The following is an 18,597-nucleotide window of genomic DNA, read 5'->3' on the forward strand; positions in this document are numbered from 1 at the left end:
ATTGTGCACTGATATAATTTTGTGGTGCGATTCTGTAATAAAAACAAACTCAAACAAAAAGATGATTAGATTGAATGAACACAGGCATATTCTAGATATAGAAAATAAACATTCCAAAAATAGTCTTTGTGGTGAATCGTACCTCTTTTTCCATATAATTTAAATAAATTTGATCCGTTTGGGTGACACTGCAGGTTCCGCTCTGTGCCACCTAAATGGCAAATCATCAACATTCCAGAATATCCATCCATTTTCATATTCAAATATTTCTATGATTGGCTGCTTATTTTCATGGTCCCCAAAATGAAATGCTCACACCATGCCATTGAAATTTGACCATTAAATGCCAATAATCTCCAAACCAAGCTTTTGAAAATCTTATGGAAGTAGAGCAGGATGGGATTTCCACATATTCAATTCCATGTGATCAGAGTGGATCTTTAATTCTGGGTTGAATCCAAGTTAGATAAATTAGATTGGCACTCATTCCATTTATGGAGTCACAAGAGAGCTCTCAAGTGAGGAACTTCATTATGGACGATGCCTCTATGTTTTGCTAGATACATTTGGTGCTGTTAACATTCATAAAATATTAAAAATAGCTTTCCTTCTTAGGTGGATTCATCAAAACAGCCAATCACTTTGGTGTTGTTCTGAATGTTCTTTGAATATACAAATTCCCCATACATAATTCGGAGATGTCGGTGTTGGACTGGGGTGCACAAAATTAAAAATCACACAACACCAGGTTATAGTCCAACATGTTTAATTGTCAATCACCTGATGAAGGAGCGTCGCTCTGAAAGCTAGTGTGCTTCCAATTAATCCTGTTGGACTATAACCTGGTGTTGTGTGATCCCCATACATAGCCATCGTAAGTGCACACCAGCATCTCAAGTACTTTTTGCAACTGATGCATTTAATGAGGAATGTGAATTATTTAAACTTTACTATAATTCATAGGAGGGTTCAATGCTGAACATGCTGCAATTTGATGACTTGAATAACAGAACAGTCCTCGCCTTAAATTTTGCACTCATGTCAACTCCAGACATTACAATCCTGCCTTTTAAAAAGCAGGAACTTTGTGGTTCTGTTATTTACAGAGCAATTTTTGGAACTTAATGCATCCAAATCTTATTATAGTTAAATATAGTATCGGATGGTTGTTCATTATCTTAAGACTGTAACCTAAATTTAACATCGTGACGAAGACATCAATTGTTTATTTCTTTCTGTCCAAAATATTTAGTACATTACCTACATCCTTGATTATATTGTAATTCAGTGAGATTCCATTATTACTAGTTGCTATATTTATTATAAGAGCAGTAAGTGAATGTTGTTTCTCTAAAACCACCTTAATGACTGCACTCTCATGTTTCAAAAGGAATGGAAGTTCCAGTGAGCACATCTGGGAAATTGCAGCTCGGAGTGCAACCTATATTGTCTAACTATCAAAATGAATGAACAGAAAATCCTGGACCATGCAAACCAATGTGCTTGCTGCAGGCCCTGCTGGCCACTTGATGGTGGAAGTATTCAAAGTGTTACTAAATTCCAAAACCATTTATACAAGTATATAGCAATCCTGTGCAAACTTACACAATTGCCTCATGGGATGACTGGAAACAGTTTTATTGAATAGACTTAAATAAACTAACCACTGAAATTAACATTCTCCCTTATATCTGCATGATAAAATACTAAAGATGAAATTAACAAGCACAGAAATGTTGACACATTAGCACACGGGAGTTCAGATGAATCTATACAAAAACGATATGAAAACTTTCTTCTATTTGGCAACATTTTGTAGATAAATAGATCGATTCGAACACAAAGCAACAATTTAAGGAGAATTGCACTGATTCGGAAATAAACTACCAAGTGGTGATCTTCCACAACACTGGTTGCAGTGAGACAAGAGATAGATGGTGGAGTCTCCATTTTGGACAGAATTATCAATTTGAGAAATATTGTTTTGTATTTGAGTTTCCACTCAAACATATTTGGTTAATATTGTACATAAAATCTGCCATGAACCAGTGCAAAGGGCAGTGCTTCCCAACAGATTTTGCAAACTTCTGGCTTTAAAGTTTCCTAACATATTTAGGAGGGGTAACTTGGTACATTTATTTTTAAAAAAGATTGCCGTGGAGCCAGGGCTATCCTCAAAATGTTGTCCAGCTTCATGTAACACCCTCCATCTGAAACCAGCAACGTACCCATTTCATGCTATTGTTAACTAGTTTTATTGTCAAACTTGCCAGCAGAATTTAAATGAGGTCTGAACCTGAAAAGGTTGAGTAGGAGAGAGGTTGAGTAGATTAGGATTGTTTTCATTAGAAAAAGGAGATTGAGGGGGCACCTGAATGAGGTCTACAAACAGGGTGGATAAAGATAAGCTTTTTCCCAGGGTGAGGGATTCAATAACAAGAGGTCACACGTTCAAGGTGACAGGTGAAAAGTTTATGGGGGATACACGCGGAAAGTACTTTATACAGAGGGTAGTAGATATCTGGAATGCGTTACCAGCAGAGGTGGGAGAGGCAGGCATGGTAGATTCATTTAAGGTGCGTCTGGACAGATGCATGAGTAGGTGGGGTGCAGAGGGGTACAGATCCTTAGGAATTGGGCAATAGGTTTAGACGGTGGATTTGGATCAGCACAGGCTTGGAGGGCCGAAGGGCCTGTTCCTGGGCTGTAAATTTTCTTTTCTCTTCATTCTATCTGCAGAAGTAGCCAATCACATTAAAGAATTCTTACAGAAAGCCAATTAGAAGATGAAAATGTTGCAGAGAGCAAAGTAAAAATTGGTGTCCAGAAGCTTAATCAAAGAGGTAGGTTCTAAGGAACGTCTTAGATGCTATTTACACTTCCGCAATACTGCATATCTTCAGCTCATTTCAACTGATCTGCTGTTGTGTTATGCATGCATTTCTTCCCTCTAGACATCACTATAGTAATGCATTATTGGGCTCGTCTCCCACATTCTACTCACCACAAACTTAAGAACATCCAAAGCAGTGCTGACCATTACTTAGCATGCACAAAATCTCAATCATCTATCACTTCTAAGTTGCTGACTTAAACTGGTGCTAGGTCAAGCAACCTCTTTCAAAGTCCATTGTCCCCGTCACTTCACTCCTTTCTCTCTTTGTATTCTCCTCCAGACACGAGAAACCTCCGAAATATCTGGACTCATGTATATCCGCAAATGTGTAAGATTTGGATTGCACTCTTTACATCCCTGCACCTCTCTACTTTACTTTCCTCTTTATTCCATGCTTAAAGCCTACATCTTTATCCATGCTTTAATGATTTAATATCTTCACATGTAATTTATATTTCGCTTAATAATGCTCCTGTGATATGCCTTGATCATTGTATTATATTAAGGTTGCGATATAAAATAAGATGTTGTTGTTGGAAGGAGAGCCAGTAGGTTTTAGCAAGGCTATTCAGGTGCTTGGGGACTTGGTAGTTGAAAATTAAGCCACTAGCTTAAAATAATTGAAATTAAGGATGTGCAAAAGGCCAGAATTAGAGGAATGCAGATACTTTGAGGGCTTGTAGAGCTGCAGAAGATGGCAGAGAGAGAGAGAGAGAGAGAGAGAGAGAGCGAGCGTGAGCGAGCGAGCGAGGGACTAGATAGGAGAGTTGGATAGAGATCTTAAGGATAGTGGAATCAAGGGCTATGGGGATAAGGCAGGAACAGGATACAATTGAGGATGATCAGCCATGATCATAATGAATGGTGGTGCTGGCTCGAAGGGCAGAATGGCCTACTTCTGCATCTATTGTCTATTGACTGGACTATGGAAAAATTGGAAAAACAAGGATGAGAATTTTAAAACAGAGGTACTGCTGCACTGGGATCCAGTGTAGGTCAGCAAACGCAGATATGATGGAGTAATGGGATTTGATGGGAGTTAAGATGCCTATGCATCAATTCAATACCTCTGACATAATTGCCACCAGCTGTGACATTTTGACACTTCAGGCCGCCTTTGTTATAAGGTGACAGGATACAACATTTTAACATATTTGCAATACATAAAACATTTTATTATGATTGGTGACATTCATCAATGTAAGAAGCCATCAAAATATAACAATATAACATGGTAGATGAGTAAGCTGCAATGGTCTCCAAGCTAAGAACAAGATAATTTATAAACAGAAATTGCTGGAAAAGCTCATCTGGTCTGGCAGCATCTGCAACCGTTCTTTTGGTTTTACAGGATAAGTTGTGATTTATATTATGAATTTGGTATTGAAGTACATGCTACACCTGCACTCCAATTTATCAATCTATGGAGCAGTAACATCACAAAGAGCAGTTGTTTGGAAAAGCAAGATCATTGAAAGGGTTTTGCATATTATGGAGAACCTGGTATGTCTATTGGATCAGTGCTAATATGTTTTGTACATTTCTTTCTGGAGGAAGTTGACTTTTTTTTAAAAAGATTAGATTCCCTACAGTGTGGAAACAGGCCCTTCAGCCCAACCAGTCCACACTGACTCTCCGAAGTGTAAGTCCCCCAGACCCATTTCCCTCTGACTAATGCACCTAACACTATGGGCAATTTAGCACGGTCAATTCACCTGACCTGCACATCTTTGGACTGCGGGAGGAAACCCACACAGACACAGGGAGAATGTGCAAACTCCACGTGGACAGTCGCCTTCTGCTTTATGTGGAAAAGATGATAATTTTTTGCACTTGCATTTAAATAAAACTTAAATACTCTGGAACTTTAAAAAAATACATATGTTCTTTTCATTACTAATGCAAAATAAACTTACTTATGACATCTGGTCAACCCATTATAAAAGAGTGATTGATTAAAAACTAGCACTGCATTTAATTTTGGTCATCTTTTGGTTTTCTATCAAAAGATACTTCAACTCCTTCCATTGTTTAAAAGATTATTTACTTTTACAGATCAGGAAGGTTTCAGACTCAAACAACTCTGTATTGCTTGAACTAATCCACCTCAGCCAGGATGATGACAGAGACTGGTCTCCAGGTACTTGAGTTAACGAGGAGGAATAAGGCACTTCCCTGCTGCCAAACGCTTAATCAGCCCTTTGGCAGTCAAATATACTTTAATGTCACTATGAATGTTTATACACGAATAATGGCCAGTTGGGGAATTATACAGTCATAGAAATTACACCACAGAGCAGCTATTTGACACCATGCTAATAACGGAAGTCACAAGATAACTAGTTAAATAAATGGTTATATTTTGTGAACAGTGAGGTAACTGAAACTTGCGGGGGTGCATAGAATATTATCATAATGCTTGTTTTCTATTTGATTTTAAACTTAGAATTTTAAAATGCCCTGAAAATATAGCCTAAATCTTAGCACTAATATAGAATCCATTGCTTTAATGTTTAGCTGACTGAAAGGGACAACTTTTGTTGCTTAAATCGTGTACAAAGTTGCAACTGCAGCACCTTTTAATACTTCTGAAGCACGTGCTCAATCCATATGTTTTGCACATTATCTTCTGAAAGAATGTCACGCATACTCTGAATGTACTTTTTATACCAACTGACCCATAATAGTTTAGCTTTGAAGTAGCAGCTTGTAATACATGTAAAACATTGACATGCGCCTTTCTGGATTGCAATTAAATGCTCAATTCCTTGACCTTTAACTATTACAACACTTTAAAACCAGAATACATTAAACCTGCAACAAAGCTTTGATCTCACTTCCACAAAACAGTAGATGAAGCCAATAGTGTGAATCATGCTGTTGTTTTCTTCTTATGTTTCATAAGACCCTAAGACATAGGAGCAGAAATTAGGCCATTCAACCCGAGTCTGCTCCACCACCCAATCATGTCTGCTACGTTTCTCAACCCCATTCTCCAGCTTTCTCCTCATAACACTTGATCCCCTTGATACTCAAGAACCTATCTATCTCAGTCTTAAATATACTCAATGACCTGGCCTCCACAGCCTTCTGTGGCAATGAACTCCATAAATTCATCACTCTTTGGCTGAAGAAGTTGTTTCTCCTATTCTCCGTTTGAAAAGGTCTTCCATTTACTCTCAGGCTGTGCCCTTGGGTATTAGTCTCTCCTACCAATGGAAACATCTTCCCAACATCCCCGCTGTCTAGGCCATTCAGTATTCTCTGTGTTTCAATTAGATTCCTCCTCATTCTTGTACACTCCACCAAATACAGACCCAGAGTTCTCAAATGTTTTTCATATGTTAAGATTTTCATTCCTGGGACCATTCTCGTGAACCTCCTCTGAACACTCTCCAAGGACACTGAGATATGGAGTCCAAAACTGTGCACAATACAAGAAGTATGGTCTGACCAGAGCCTCAAAGCCTCAGAAATACATCCCTGCTTTTATATTTATGTCCTCTCAAAATAAATGCCAACATTGCATTTACCTTCCTAACTACTGACTCAACTTGCAAGTTTACTTTGAGAGAATCCTGGACTAGAACTCCCATGTCTCTTTGCACTTCAGACTTCTGAATTTTCTCCCCATTTAGAAAACATGCCTCTATTCTTCCTACCAAAGTACATGACCTCACATTTTCCCAGTTTGTACTCCATCTGCCACTTCTTTGCCCACTCTCTTAACCTGTCCAAATCCTTCTGCAGCCTGCCCGCCTCCTCAATGCTATCTGTCCCTCTACCTGTGTTTGTATCATTTGCAAATTTTGGCAGAATGCATTCAGTTCCTTCATGTACATCATTAATGTATAAAACGAAAAGTTGTGGTCCCAACAATGAGCCTTATGGAACACCAATTGTTACCGGCTGCCACCCTGAGACAAACAGTTTATCCCCACTCTCTGTTTTCTGCCAGACAACCAAGCTTCTGTCCATGCCCCTAACACCATGGGCCCTTATCTTACTCGGTAGCCTCCTTGCGGCACCTTGTCAAAGGCCTTCTTGAAGTCCAGTACAATGCACTGGGTTATAATATTGAACAATCTAAGCTGTGGAATTTTTGGACACAAGTAAATTGCTTTTCCCATTCAATAATAGATAGGTAATGGGATATTTCTCCCATATTCTCCCCAAGGTGACAAGTACACAATCTAACTTTTGTATCTGCCAATAATTCTACTTTCCAATTTACTGATAAAAGCTACATGGAAGCGATAGAATTGAGCCCCCTTCAAAAAACCACTCCAATCTTTATCATTAGTAGTTATTTGACATTTCTATGATCTGCTGTGAGTAGTTACTCATTTCGCAAAGTTATTAGATCGATCCATGAAATTAGATTAGATTAGATTAGATTACTTACTGTGTGGAAACAGGCCCTTCGGCCCAACAAGTCCACACCGACCCGCCGAAGCGCAACCCACCCATACCCCTACATTTACCCCTTACCTAACACTACGGGCAATTTAGCATGGCCAATTCAGGGTGGCCCAGTATGACTTCAGCGAACACAAAACTGGCGGCACTCCAATCAGTATAATTTTTATTTTATTTATTTCTACAAACTTCATTCTCAATAAATTTCTAACATGGTCTTTCAGGTTGTGAGAGACCTAGTGAACTGAACATCAATCCCACATTCCAACCAAAACCAAACAGTGGCAAACATTGATGTCATGAAGTCCATTTTTATCATACACTTCTTACAAAAATTGCTCAGTGTCTTTGTGATATTGTAAAGGAGTTGGTGCTCTGATATATTAATTAAAGTGAAAAATGAAAGAAATCCGATCTTGCCTTTTTTCTGGAAAATGCTTGCTTATAGCATGTTTGTGACATCTTTAAGGATACAACATTTCTGGTGCTCCCTGATTACTGGCCTGTAACACAGCTAAGTGAACACCTAAAAGAATGATTTTGTCACTGACCCAGTACTACATCAGATTTGAAATATATGTCACAGTAGCTTTCCATCATTATCTAACATAATGAGGTTGATTTTGATGCATGCGAAGCTCCAATCCTGGAATCATCAAAATCAGGTGCAAACTTGCTTTGTTGGACACTGGTTAAATTCTGGCAATGCTCCATTTTACACCAAGGCTTACGAATGATTTCCTTTGATTGACTAAAGGCTCAGGGAAAATTGCCATTCCATTTTACGTTGCTGGTGAGTTAGCTACAAGGGTGGATCTTCAATAACAATGCGCAATAAATGGAAGCTTAGCCAGTGACATATATGTTTCAATGACATAAATGAAAAAAATCCTTCCACGGCTCCTACACTTGCTCACTATAAACAATAAAACCAATAAGGAGAAAGTGAGGACTGCAGATGCTGGAGATCAGAGCTGAAAATGTGCTGCTGGAAACCTGCTGCGCTTTTCCAGCAACACATTTTCAGCTATAGAACCAATAAGCCACAGTAGAATAATAATGTCTTAAAATGCAAGAATACACCTATTTCCCTTTGAAAGAAATCTGCTGCTCTTACAATTCTATATAAGTATCAATCTGACAGATCCATTATAATAGCAATAAAAAAAACTTTGTTTCACTTCAGACTTCTTGATATTTACCAAACAAACAGATGTGGAAAGAAAGATTTCAATGAAATAATAACCTACTGTTATAATGAAGTAATTTAGGAACTATATCAACAGGCAACTGTTTCTCCAAAACAATGGCAAGTCTTCTAATTAAACGCCCTTAAAAAAAAGTCAGTCATCTACTTTGAATGAAAAGCCCTGCTGCTCTTACAACCCTAAAACAATGCCAATTAGACACAGGCTAGATTACTGGGGAAACAGCCGTCTGATGATTGAGACATAAATGTAGGGAATATGCGTCAATGCACTGAACACAACACACAGGTTAAATTGGACGCACACTAGCTTTCGGAGCGACGCTCCTTCATCAGATGATAGTGGAGGGCTTGATTGTAACACAATTTATAACAAAAATTTGCACTGTGATGTAACTGAAATTATACATTGAAAAACTGATTGTCTGTTAAGCCTTAGAATACAGTGATAGTTTCACTTCTTTCATGTGTAAATCACAAAACCTTTTTTTAAAAAGTTGCATTCACGGGTTAGCTGTTAACAATGGTGATAGCTAGACAGTATGTTGTTAGCGCCCCAGCTATGCCTGTCTCTTTGTTGGCTACATAGGACAGTCTATCTTCCGTAATTACATTGGCACCACTCCCCACCTCTTTCTCCGCAACATTGATGACTGCACTGGCACCATCTCATACTCCCGCGAGGAGATGGAGTAATTCATCAACTTCACCAACACATTCCACCCTGACCTTAAATTTACCTGGACCATCTCTGACACCTCCCTCCCCTTCCTGGACCTCTCCATCTCCATTAATGACGATCGACTTGACACTGACATTTTTCACAAACCCAACGACTCCCACAGCTACCTGGATTACACCTCTTCCCACCCTACCTCTTGCAAAAATGCCATCCCGTATTCCCAATTCCTCCGCCGTATCTGCTCTCAAGAGGACCAGTTCCACCACAGAACACATCAGATGGCCTCCTTCTTTAGAGACCTTCTTTAAAGATGCCCTCCAACGCATCTCACCCAACCTTCTAGCCCCTCCTCCAGGTCATTTATAAAAATGACAAACAGCAATGGTCCCAAAACAGATCCTTGCGGAACACCGCTGGTAACTGCACTCCAAGATGAACCTTTACCATCAACTACTACCCTCTGTCTTCTTCCAGCCAGCCAATTCCTAATCCAAACCTCCAACTCACCCTCAATGCCATACTTCCGTATTCTTTGCAGTAGCCTACCATGGGGAACCTAATCAAACGCCTTACTAAAATCCATATACACCACATCTACCGCTTTACCCTCGTCCACCTCCTTAGTCACCTTCTGAAAGAATTCAATAAGGTTTGTGAGGCACGACCTGCCCTTCACAAAACCATGCTGACTATCCTTGATCACATTATTCCTATCCAGATGTTCATAAATCCTATCCCTTACAATTCTCTCTAAGACTTTGCCCAAAACAGAAGTGAGACTCACCGGCCTATGGTTACTAGGGTTATCCCTACTCCCCTTCTTGAACAAGGGAGCCACATTTGATATGTGTGCAACTGCTGTGCTCTTTCAGCATCACTAATCCAGAATCTGGTTTCCAGCGTCTGCAGTCATTGTTTTTACTCCTGTGTTCTCTGTCTATGACCTGATGTTTAGATTGTTCTTTCAGTTTTTAGATTAGAATCAGAGTTTTACATCAATTCATGCAGGTTTTGAGCTCAGAGTTCTACATGAATGTATGCAGTTTTTGAGCAAAGTACAAATTCACCCCACACAAAATATATGTGTGCATGTGGGTCTTTGTCTGTCTGTGTGTGTGTGTGTCTGTCTGGGGTGGGGGTTGTAAGAGAGTGTGTGTGTGTGTGTGTGTGTGTGTGTGTGCATGTGTATGTATAGTGAGTGCAGAGTGTCTTAAGTCTATGAGGGGGTGCATGTGTGAGTGTGTGTCTATACCGGTAGGCGCACACACTCCCACACTCACACATGCACCCCCTCACAGACTTAAGACACTCTGTACTCACTACACACACACACACACACACACTTTCTCACACTCACAACCCCCAACCCAGACAGACACACACACACAGACAGACAAAGACCCACATGCACACATATATTTTGTGGGGTGAATCTGTACTTGCAGAGTTACATTGTACTTTGCCCAAAAACTGCATACATTCATGTAGAACTCTGAGCTCAAAACCTGCATGAATTGATGTAAAACACTGTTATCGCACTTTTTAGATTAGAATCAATCTGAACATCAGGTCATAGACAGAGAACACAGGGGGCTAACACCTTCAACATATTGTCTAGCTATCACCATTGTTAACAGCTAACCCGAGAATGCAACTTAAAAAAAGGTTTTGTGATTTACACCTGAAAGAAGTGAAACTTTCACTGTATTCTAATAGATGAAAGGCTTAACAGAAAATCAATTTCTCAATGTATAATTTCAGTTACATCACAGTGCAAATTTTTGTTATAAATTCTGTGTTCCGATTGAACCCTCCACTATCACCTGATGAAGGAGCATCGTTCCTAAAGCTCGTGTGCTTCCAATTAAACCTGTTGGACTATAACCTGGTGTTGTGTGATTTTTAACTTTGTACACCCCAGTCCAACACCGGCATCTCCAAATCATATTTCCATGTTGTAATCTTTTATGTAAATCTTTGTCCCCCTCCTTGTCTCACACAGTACTTCACTCCAGTTGTCAGGGCTTCCATGACTGCAGCTGCATCTACAGTGTAACTATAATTTCGACTTAATGTAATATATCAGCACTATTAATCATATTTAAATCTGGCATCTCAAGATAACTGTCTAATTGGTCTCTCAGGACAACAATTTTCGGTTTATCTGTGAAAATTATTTGTAAAAGTAAATTTTTTTAACAGTCTGTTGCTATGAAAGAGTTCATTTATTCCACTCCCATTGACAATTACAAGTTTTTAGGCAAACAACAGGCAAAACTGTCACTTTCTTATGTGGCACCCACTCAGTTTAGAAAGTGCAGTTATTTATAGAAACAAGAAACAAGGACAAAAGATCCAACAGTGGCAATTTCTTGACTGCATGCCAACCCTGTGATAGATCCAAGGGCAAACATTTAAACTACAGTACAACAGAGAAGCAAATACCTCCACTGTGAATAGATGTCCAGGCCTCTGGTACAACATCATTGCTAGTTATCATGAGTGATGTGCTGTTTGCAGCAATTGGCTGCAAAACATCAACTCCACGTATTCTCCTTCATTCAGGACTGAAAGTTGTGCAATTTTGAAGAAGCTTGATACATATATTAACAATTACACAACACCAGGTTATAGTCCAACAGGTTTAATTGGAAGCACACTAGCTTTCGGAACGACACTCCTTCATCAGGTGATAGTGGAGGGTTCAATCCTAACACAGGATTTATAGCAACATACATATGTGCATAATTTGGAGATGCTGGTTTTGGACTGGGGTGTACAAAGTTAAAAATCACACAACACCAGGTTTTGTTCCAACAGGTTTAATTGGAAACACACTAGCTTTCATCAATCACCTGATGAAGGAGCGTCGCTCCGAAAGCTAGTGTGCTTCCAATTAAACCTGTTGGACTATAACCTGGTGTTGTGATATTTTTAACTTTGTACATATGTGCATAGTTTGTGTAAAAGAAAATTATGTAACGGTGGGAAAAGATTTGTTAATCCACAATAGGCCCACAAAAGCAAATTGGCCAAATTGTACCAGGACACCCAGAATTCCCGAACAGCTCACAATCTGGGTCAGATGATATGCAGCTGAAAATGTGTTGCTGGATAAAGCGCAGCAGGTCAGGCAGCATCCAAGGAACAGGAAATTCGGCGTTTCGGGCATAAGCCCTTCATCAGGAATGATGATACGCAGCCAATGGAATACGTTTTCAAACTTCCATGGACATGACAGAGGCTCAAAGCCCTCAGGGCAGTTTCACAACCGAGCAGCAGCAAAGCCACACAAAGAGTGGGACAGACAGATGGGCACCACAGCATAATGGAAGCACCTCACCACTCCAGAAAAGACTTTAACACCTACCTGGGAAGGTGGATGGAAGCATGATACTGTCAGGATGTTGCACTGTGTGAAGGAACATGACATTCATCTGATAAACTGTTTTCCAGTTAGCACCCTTGCAACTAATTACTCTATTTTCAGAAACATTGTATTTTCCCATTTCTTAATCAATTTCATTGTGCAGTATCGCTATAAAACTGGTCTCATCCTCAGCTCTGGAAGAAATCAAATTCTCTGTGCAGACTGTCAGTTCTGTGTCAGCTAGTCTGTTTTCTCCTCCAGTGATATCACTTGCAATAAACTGTTTGTCAATTTCACTTCGAGCTGTGTTTTGTGATCTCTAACCTATTGGGCAAATTTCTCCGACAGTAACATTGAATAACAAGATGATAAAGATAACATATGTCTTGCAGATCCTGCCCAATCACATCCATATTTGGCCTCGGAATTAGGTATTATTTGGGGATCATCATTCGCACACCTATCCACTATAGATAACACTGCTGAAGTAAAAGGCCTTCCAAAATTTTTATAAGGTTATGTAAGTACTGTGAAATAATCCTGGAATTTGGAAGCTATTACTATGATATATAAATTATCTAATTTTGTTGCTTCTGCTGCACAGTTGAGGAATAGATAAGAGAAAGCATATTATATTCTTATGAAAATTTTGATAGATGGCTCCTCATTAGAACACATAACAATCAGTACTTTTTCCCACAAAAACATCGTTCTCACTCATCTTCTCCCCTTAGCATTTCTTTTCTTCATCGTGCTAAAGGGATATCATTTTCACACATCATGATTAGGGTCCCAGGTTCGATTCCAGCTTCTGGCAACTGTCTGTGTGGAGTTTGCACATTCTCCCTGTGGGTTTCCTCTGGATGCTCCCACAGTCCAAAGATATGCAGGTCAGGTGAATTGGCCATGTTAAATTGCCCATAGGGTAAGGTGCATTGGTCAGAGGGAAATGGGTCTGGGTGGGTTACTCTTCAGAGTCTAGATTAGAGTGGTGCTGGAAAAGCACAGCAGCTCAGGTTAGCATCCAAGGAGCAGTAAAATCGATGTTTTGGGCAAAAGCCCTTCATCAGGACTTAAGGCAGAGAGCCTGAAGGGTGAAGAGATAAATGAGAGGGGATCTGAATTATCCTTGCTGAATATTACTATATGTTCCCAATAACTTCACAATCATACAATCCATACAATGCAGAGAGAAGCCCATCAAGTCTGCACCAACTTTTCAAAGAGCATCTTACCCAATCTCCATAAGCTCACATTTATCATGGAGGTAAACACTATGACTGCAGATGCTGGAAACCAAATTCTGGATTATTGGTGCTGGAAGAGCACAGCAGTTCAGGCAGCATCCAAAGTGCAGCGAAATCGACGTTTCGGGCAAAAGCCCTTCATCAGGAATAAAGGCAGTGAGCCTGAAGGGGGGGGGGGGGTAACCTGCACATCTTTGAATTGTGTGACGAAATGGGAGGACCTGAAGGAAACCATGCAGACATGGGGAGAACATGAAAACTCCAAACAGACAGTTGCCCAAGGTTGGAATCAAACCGGGCTTCCTGGCACTGTGAGACAACACTGCTAGCCACTATGCCGCTGCGCTATCCGTACACTGTGCCTCCATACCTGAATGCAGTGATTCCTTTTTATCATCATCTTTATCATACGCAATACTGATGAAAATGATGATAAATAGAGAACACTGTATTCAGGTCTCTTTGATTACAGGACAGTTGTAATTGTTTACTTCATACAAGCAGCATTTTCAGTTGGAGTTTTAAGGATAAACATTGAGTTCCGGCTTGAAATTAACATGAGGGAGGCCTGCATGGTTTACAAAACCAATCTCACAAAATAACAAGACAATCAAAAATTGTTAATCTCAGATTATTACTGACATTTTTTTTTATTTGGAAGGAATGCTATCACAGATTTTGAACAAGCACTAGTAATATAAGATGGACTGACCTTGACATCAAGTCCACATTTGACCAAGTATAACATCAATGGACCCTAGCAAAACTTGAACCAATGGGATTTTGCCAAAATTTGTCCTGTTTAGTTATATCTAGAACAAAGGAAGACAATTGTCATTACTGAAGGCCAATTATTTCAATCATGGGTCATTGCTGCAGGAGTTCCTCAGGCTGGTATCTCATGCCCAACCATTTTCAGCTGCTTCATTAATGACCTTCCAACCGTCAAAAAGTCAGGAGTGGTGAAGGCGGGCATAAACCGCCCGGTGTTTACCGTGGAGCAAGGCCCACATCGGGAAAACCAGCAGTATCCATTTTAAACCAGCAGTATCCATTTTAAAGCAAACAGTATTGGGAGAAGGGACCCAAAGACAGATCCAAATACACACCAGACCAGACACTAGTCAGAACTCCAGACAATGGTCACGACTCACAGATCGAAACCCACCTTATAATCTCGTCAAGACTCCAACTGACACACACCCATAACCTGATCATGTAAAACAGCCCTACACAAAAGGATGAACCTAACACTTTGGAAGTAACAAAGGGGGGTGCTAGCCTCCAGCCCTCACGGAGAGACATGCAGATAGCACCCGGACCCATTCACATATAAATGAACAACACACCTTTTGTGTATGCTGCCGACTCTCCGAGGACGGCAGGAAGCTTGACATTCACACATACTCCAGCCATGAGTACCACCATTCACACTCATTCATACCCAATCTCCTACATCCTGACTCATGAAGTATATAACTTGTAACATCGCACGGGAAATGTTAGAGCAATCGAGATTCAAACCTCGGTTGGTCTCCGCCGGCGTTACATACTTTAATAAAGTTACTGATTGTCGAACCGCACTCTGGGCTCGGACTGAAGATCATTTCATCCACACTAACAATTGGGGGCTTCGTCCTGGTTAACAACGGCTGCTGGACCCCTGCAACGGCACTGGGTGAGTATCTTTACTCTTTTACTTCCCGTGTAAAAGTCTCCCAGTGCCCCGCAGGTGTCTTCACTGCTGGCCGTTATCTGAACCTGTGAACAGAGTGGGGTCCGGCTGTCAGGTAACGGTAGAGTACTCTTTAAAAGTGTGTGTGCGCCTGGGTGAGTGATCCTTCGCAGGTGGGCGATTGGGGTCACGAAACACTGGTAAAGGTGTGCATGAGACTGTTTTGATTTTCGTTTACTGTCATTTATTGTTGACGTGTTCCAGTGACTGAGGGACTGAATTTCCCTGGACCAACGACTTTAAGTACGAGACCCCGACAGATTGACCCCCTGTGTAAAACACCGACAAACAAAGCCTTCCTGGATAACCTCTGCAGTGGGAATTCAGGGGATCCCATTGTACGTTGAGCCCGGTTTTTATTTTTGCGCCATTCCTCGAGTCCGCGGTAGGGTCTGGAAGGCCTACGCGCGCGACAAGACGGGAAGTCCTCCAAACCAGCCCGACGAGCGGAGCCTCTGCGCCAAGTTTTCGCCCATTGCCTCTGCAGTCCCGGGTGGTGGCCTCTGTGGGATTAGCGTGGAGAGGTCTGAGTTCACGCCCCCCTCCCCTGCACGCGGGCCCCTGGTTCACGCCCGGTGCCGGCGAGTACACATGGCCACTGAACTTCAGACGGTGAGAGAAAGACTCACGTTTTTTTTTTAGGTTGCGCGCCCTGGTACAGGCCCGCGCCTCGCCCTTTTTATTTCATTTTTTTTAAGTGGTCTGCGCTCACACCATTTCCCCCCTTGCACACGGGCCCCTGGTTCACGCCCGGTGTTAGCAGGGCACACGGTCGTTGGGCATTAGGCGGTGAGAGTGAGACTCACAGTAACCCGGGGTCATGCGATCGGGTATAGACACGCGCCCCGTTTGTACCTAACCCATACCTGCCTTCGTCGACCCGGAGGGCTAGTGTCCGATTTCAGGGAGTGGGCTCCCGGACTGGGAGGTGAATAAGTTAGCGCCAATTACATCTCTTGCGCTCCTATGCTGGTAGCTTTGTTATTTTCAAGTCCTCTTTCAATTACGTCCGCTGCGTCCCCCCCCCAACCCATGGCTGGCTGCGTGGCCGGCGATTTAGAATGGGGGCCAGAAGGCTCCCTTACTCGTTTCATAGCCGACGAGAATAAAAAGATCATCAAGGCTATGCTCCGATCGGGCTGGTGGCCCGCCGATCCACTGGATGCCCACCGGGAGTGGTGGGCCCGCCGGAAAAGGGATAGATACGAGAAAGCCTGCGTCCTTGTGCTTCAGGCACATGTTAGGCTCGCTAGCAAGGTCCAACTATACGTACAAGATAAGCAGAAACAGGCCTCAGAACACCTAGAAGCCCAGGCGCTTGCCAACTGGACAATCCTATCGACATTATCTGAGCCTCCAAGCGCCCCGCCGCCCCCCACCTGTGACTGGGAGGGACTCGTGGACAACACAGGCCCCTGGGAATCACACGCGAGCCTAGCTCGCGCTGCCCTGGTTAAAGTAGAATATACCCCCGGGAGGTGGGGAGAGGGGGAGACCAGCGTCCCAAACCCACAACCCCCGCCTTAAAACGACATACGTCTCCTTAACCCCGAGTGATACCATGAAACTCCTGGACAGGCTCCCCACCCTTAAGCCCCGCCACAACAACGCTGAATTTTGGCAGCGGCTTAGGGAGATGCAAATCTGCCACAACCTCCACAATACGGACGTGGCCGGTCTGGTCCGGACCAAACTCCCGGAAAACCTGTGGTCCAGGCTCCAACCCGCGCACCAGAATGGGTCCTGGTGCGCCAACCTCAGCGACAGCCGTCACAAGCAGGAGGCCACCCTTGCGGACTTTAAGGCCGACGTCAGTGAGGCTCTCGGCCACATACCGGTCGACTGGATCACCATTATGGCCGTCACCCAGAAACCCGGCGAGGGTGCTCAGGAATATGGGCTCCGTAAATTCAAGGCCTTCCAGGCGCATAGCGGGATCCCTGATGCTGACAGGCAGAACCCCGCATTTATCCAGTTATATAAGGACGGGTCGGGCCCCGCACACCAGGCTGTCCTCCGGACAGGCCTGGTACCCTACGTCTCTTTCACGGAGCTCAAGAATTGGGCCATGTCCCTCGATAACCAAGCCCCGGCCACCGTTGCGGCAATTTCGACTCTCGAGCCGCTCGTTTGCTACCGCTGCAGACAGACGGGTCACTACAAGGTTAACTGCCCGCTCTCCTTCCGACGCCCCGGAGACCCCAACTTGGGAAGGGGCGGCCTCGGCCAGTGCAGGGACAACCCGGGTCAGCACCGGAGCCGTTCCCCACCGCGGCATGCCCACCGTCGGCGCCCCTCGCGCCTCAGTGAACAGGGAACCCCCGAGCAGGGAACCAACGACGACCTACAGCCACAAAAACCCCACAAACCCTGCAGCCCTAGCCCGAAGCCTTCCGCCCCCGACTGGGATCAGTTCAGTCGCGGGCAGCGGCTCGAGCTCTTACAGCTACTCGCCTGGCGCAAGGACTGAGTAGCGTCGGCCCCCGCCGAGGGAGCCGACCCCCGTATCTGGGTTTCTGCATCGCTTGGGGGTCGCCGATGCAACATTTTGATAGATACAGGGGCATCAGTCTCCCTCACCGACCTCGACCTCCCCTCACCCATCACTCCATTTCCATCACAGGGGTGGGGGGGAAGCTCGGTTGTGGCCGCCGTAGCGAGGCCACCCTCCTGGAGATCGATGACATTTTACTCCCCATCCACTTCTGGGTTTGCCCGAACTCGGAAGGGACGATCCTGGGTATTGACCTGCTGGGCGAACTGGGAGCGATGGTGGACGCGTTCCACCGGCGCCTCCTATGGACGTCCCACAAATCCCTTGAAGGTAGATGGGTTCCCACTAGATCGGTCGCTGCACTCGCGTCCTGCGTCCCTATCACCCGGGACTGGACTGGAGACGGCATCTTCGGAACAGTCTGCCAGTTGGTCCCAGCGGTCTGGGCCACGAGCAAACAGGACTGTGGCCTTGTCCGTTCCCCTCCCGAGCGGATACTCGGCCCTGTACACTCCCCGCACCGACAGTACCTGATCAAACCCGAGAC

The 18,597-nt window shown here is 43.2% G+C and overlaps 1 protein-coding gene across 5 annotated transcripts in view; it reads right to left on the bottom strand.

The window, feature by feature from the left end:
- The window catches only part of nr3c2 (nuclear receptor subfamily 3, group C, member 2), a 314,785-nt gene that overhangs the window by 139,711 nt on the left and 156,477 nt on the right, over positions 1 to 18,597 (bottom strand). Inside the window, exon 1 of one of the 5 annotated variants that reach the window (XM_060827314.1) lies at positions 15,346 to 15,467. The exons of the other annotated variants lie outside the window; for them this stretch is intronic. Coding sequence (XP_060683297.1) covers positions 15,346 to 15,428 — 83 coding nt within the window. The 5' untranslated portion in view covers positions 15,429 to 15,467. Of the gene's footprint in view, positions 1 to 15,345; positions 15,468 to 18,597 lie in introns of those variants that run through there. 5 annotated transcript variants of the gene reach the window in all.

Source organism: Hemiscyllium ocellatum, chromosome 1 (assembly GCF_020745735.1).
Source record: "Hemiscyllium ocellatum isolate sHemOce1 chromosome 1, sHemOce1.pat.X.cur, whole genome shotgun sequence".
Taxonomy (NCBI): Eukaryota; Metazoa; Chordata; class Chondrichthyes; order Orectolobiformes; family Hemiscylliidae; genus Hemiscyllium; species Hemiscyllium ocellatum.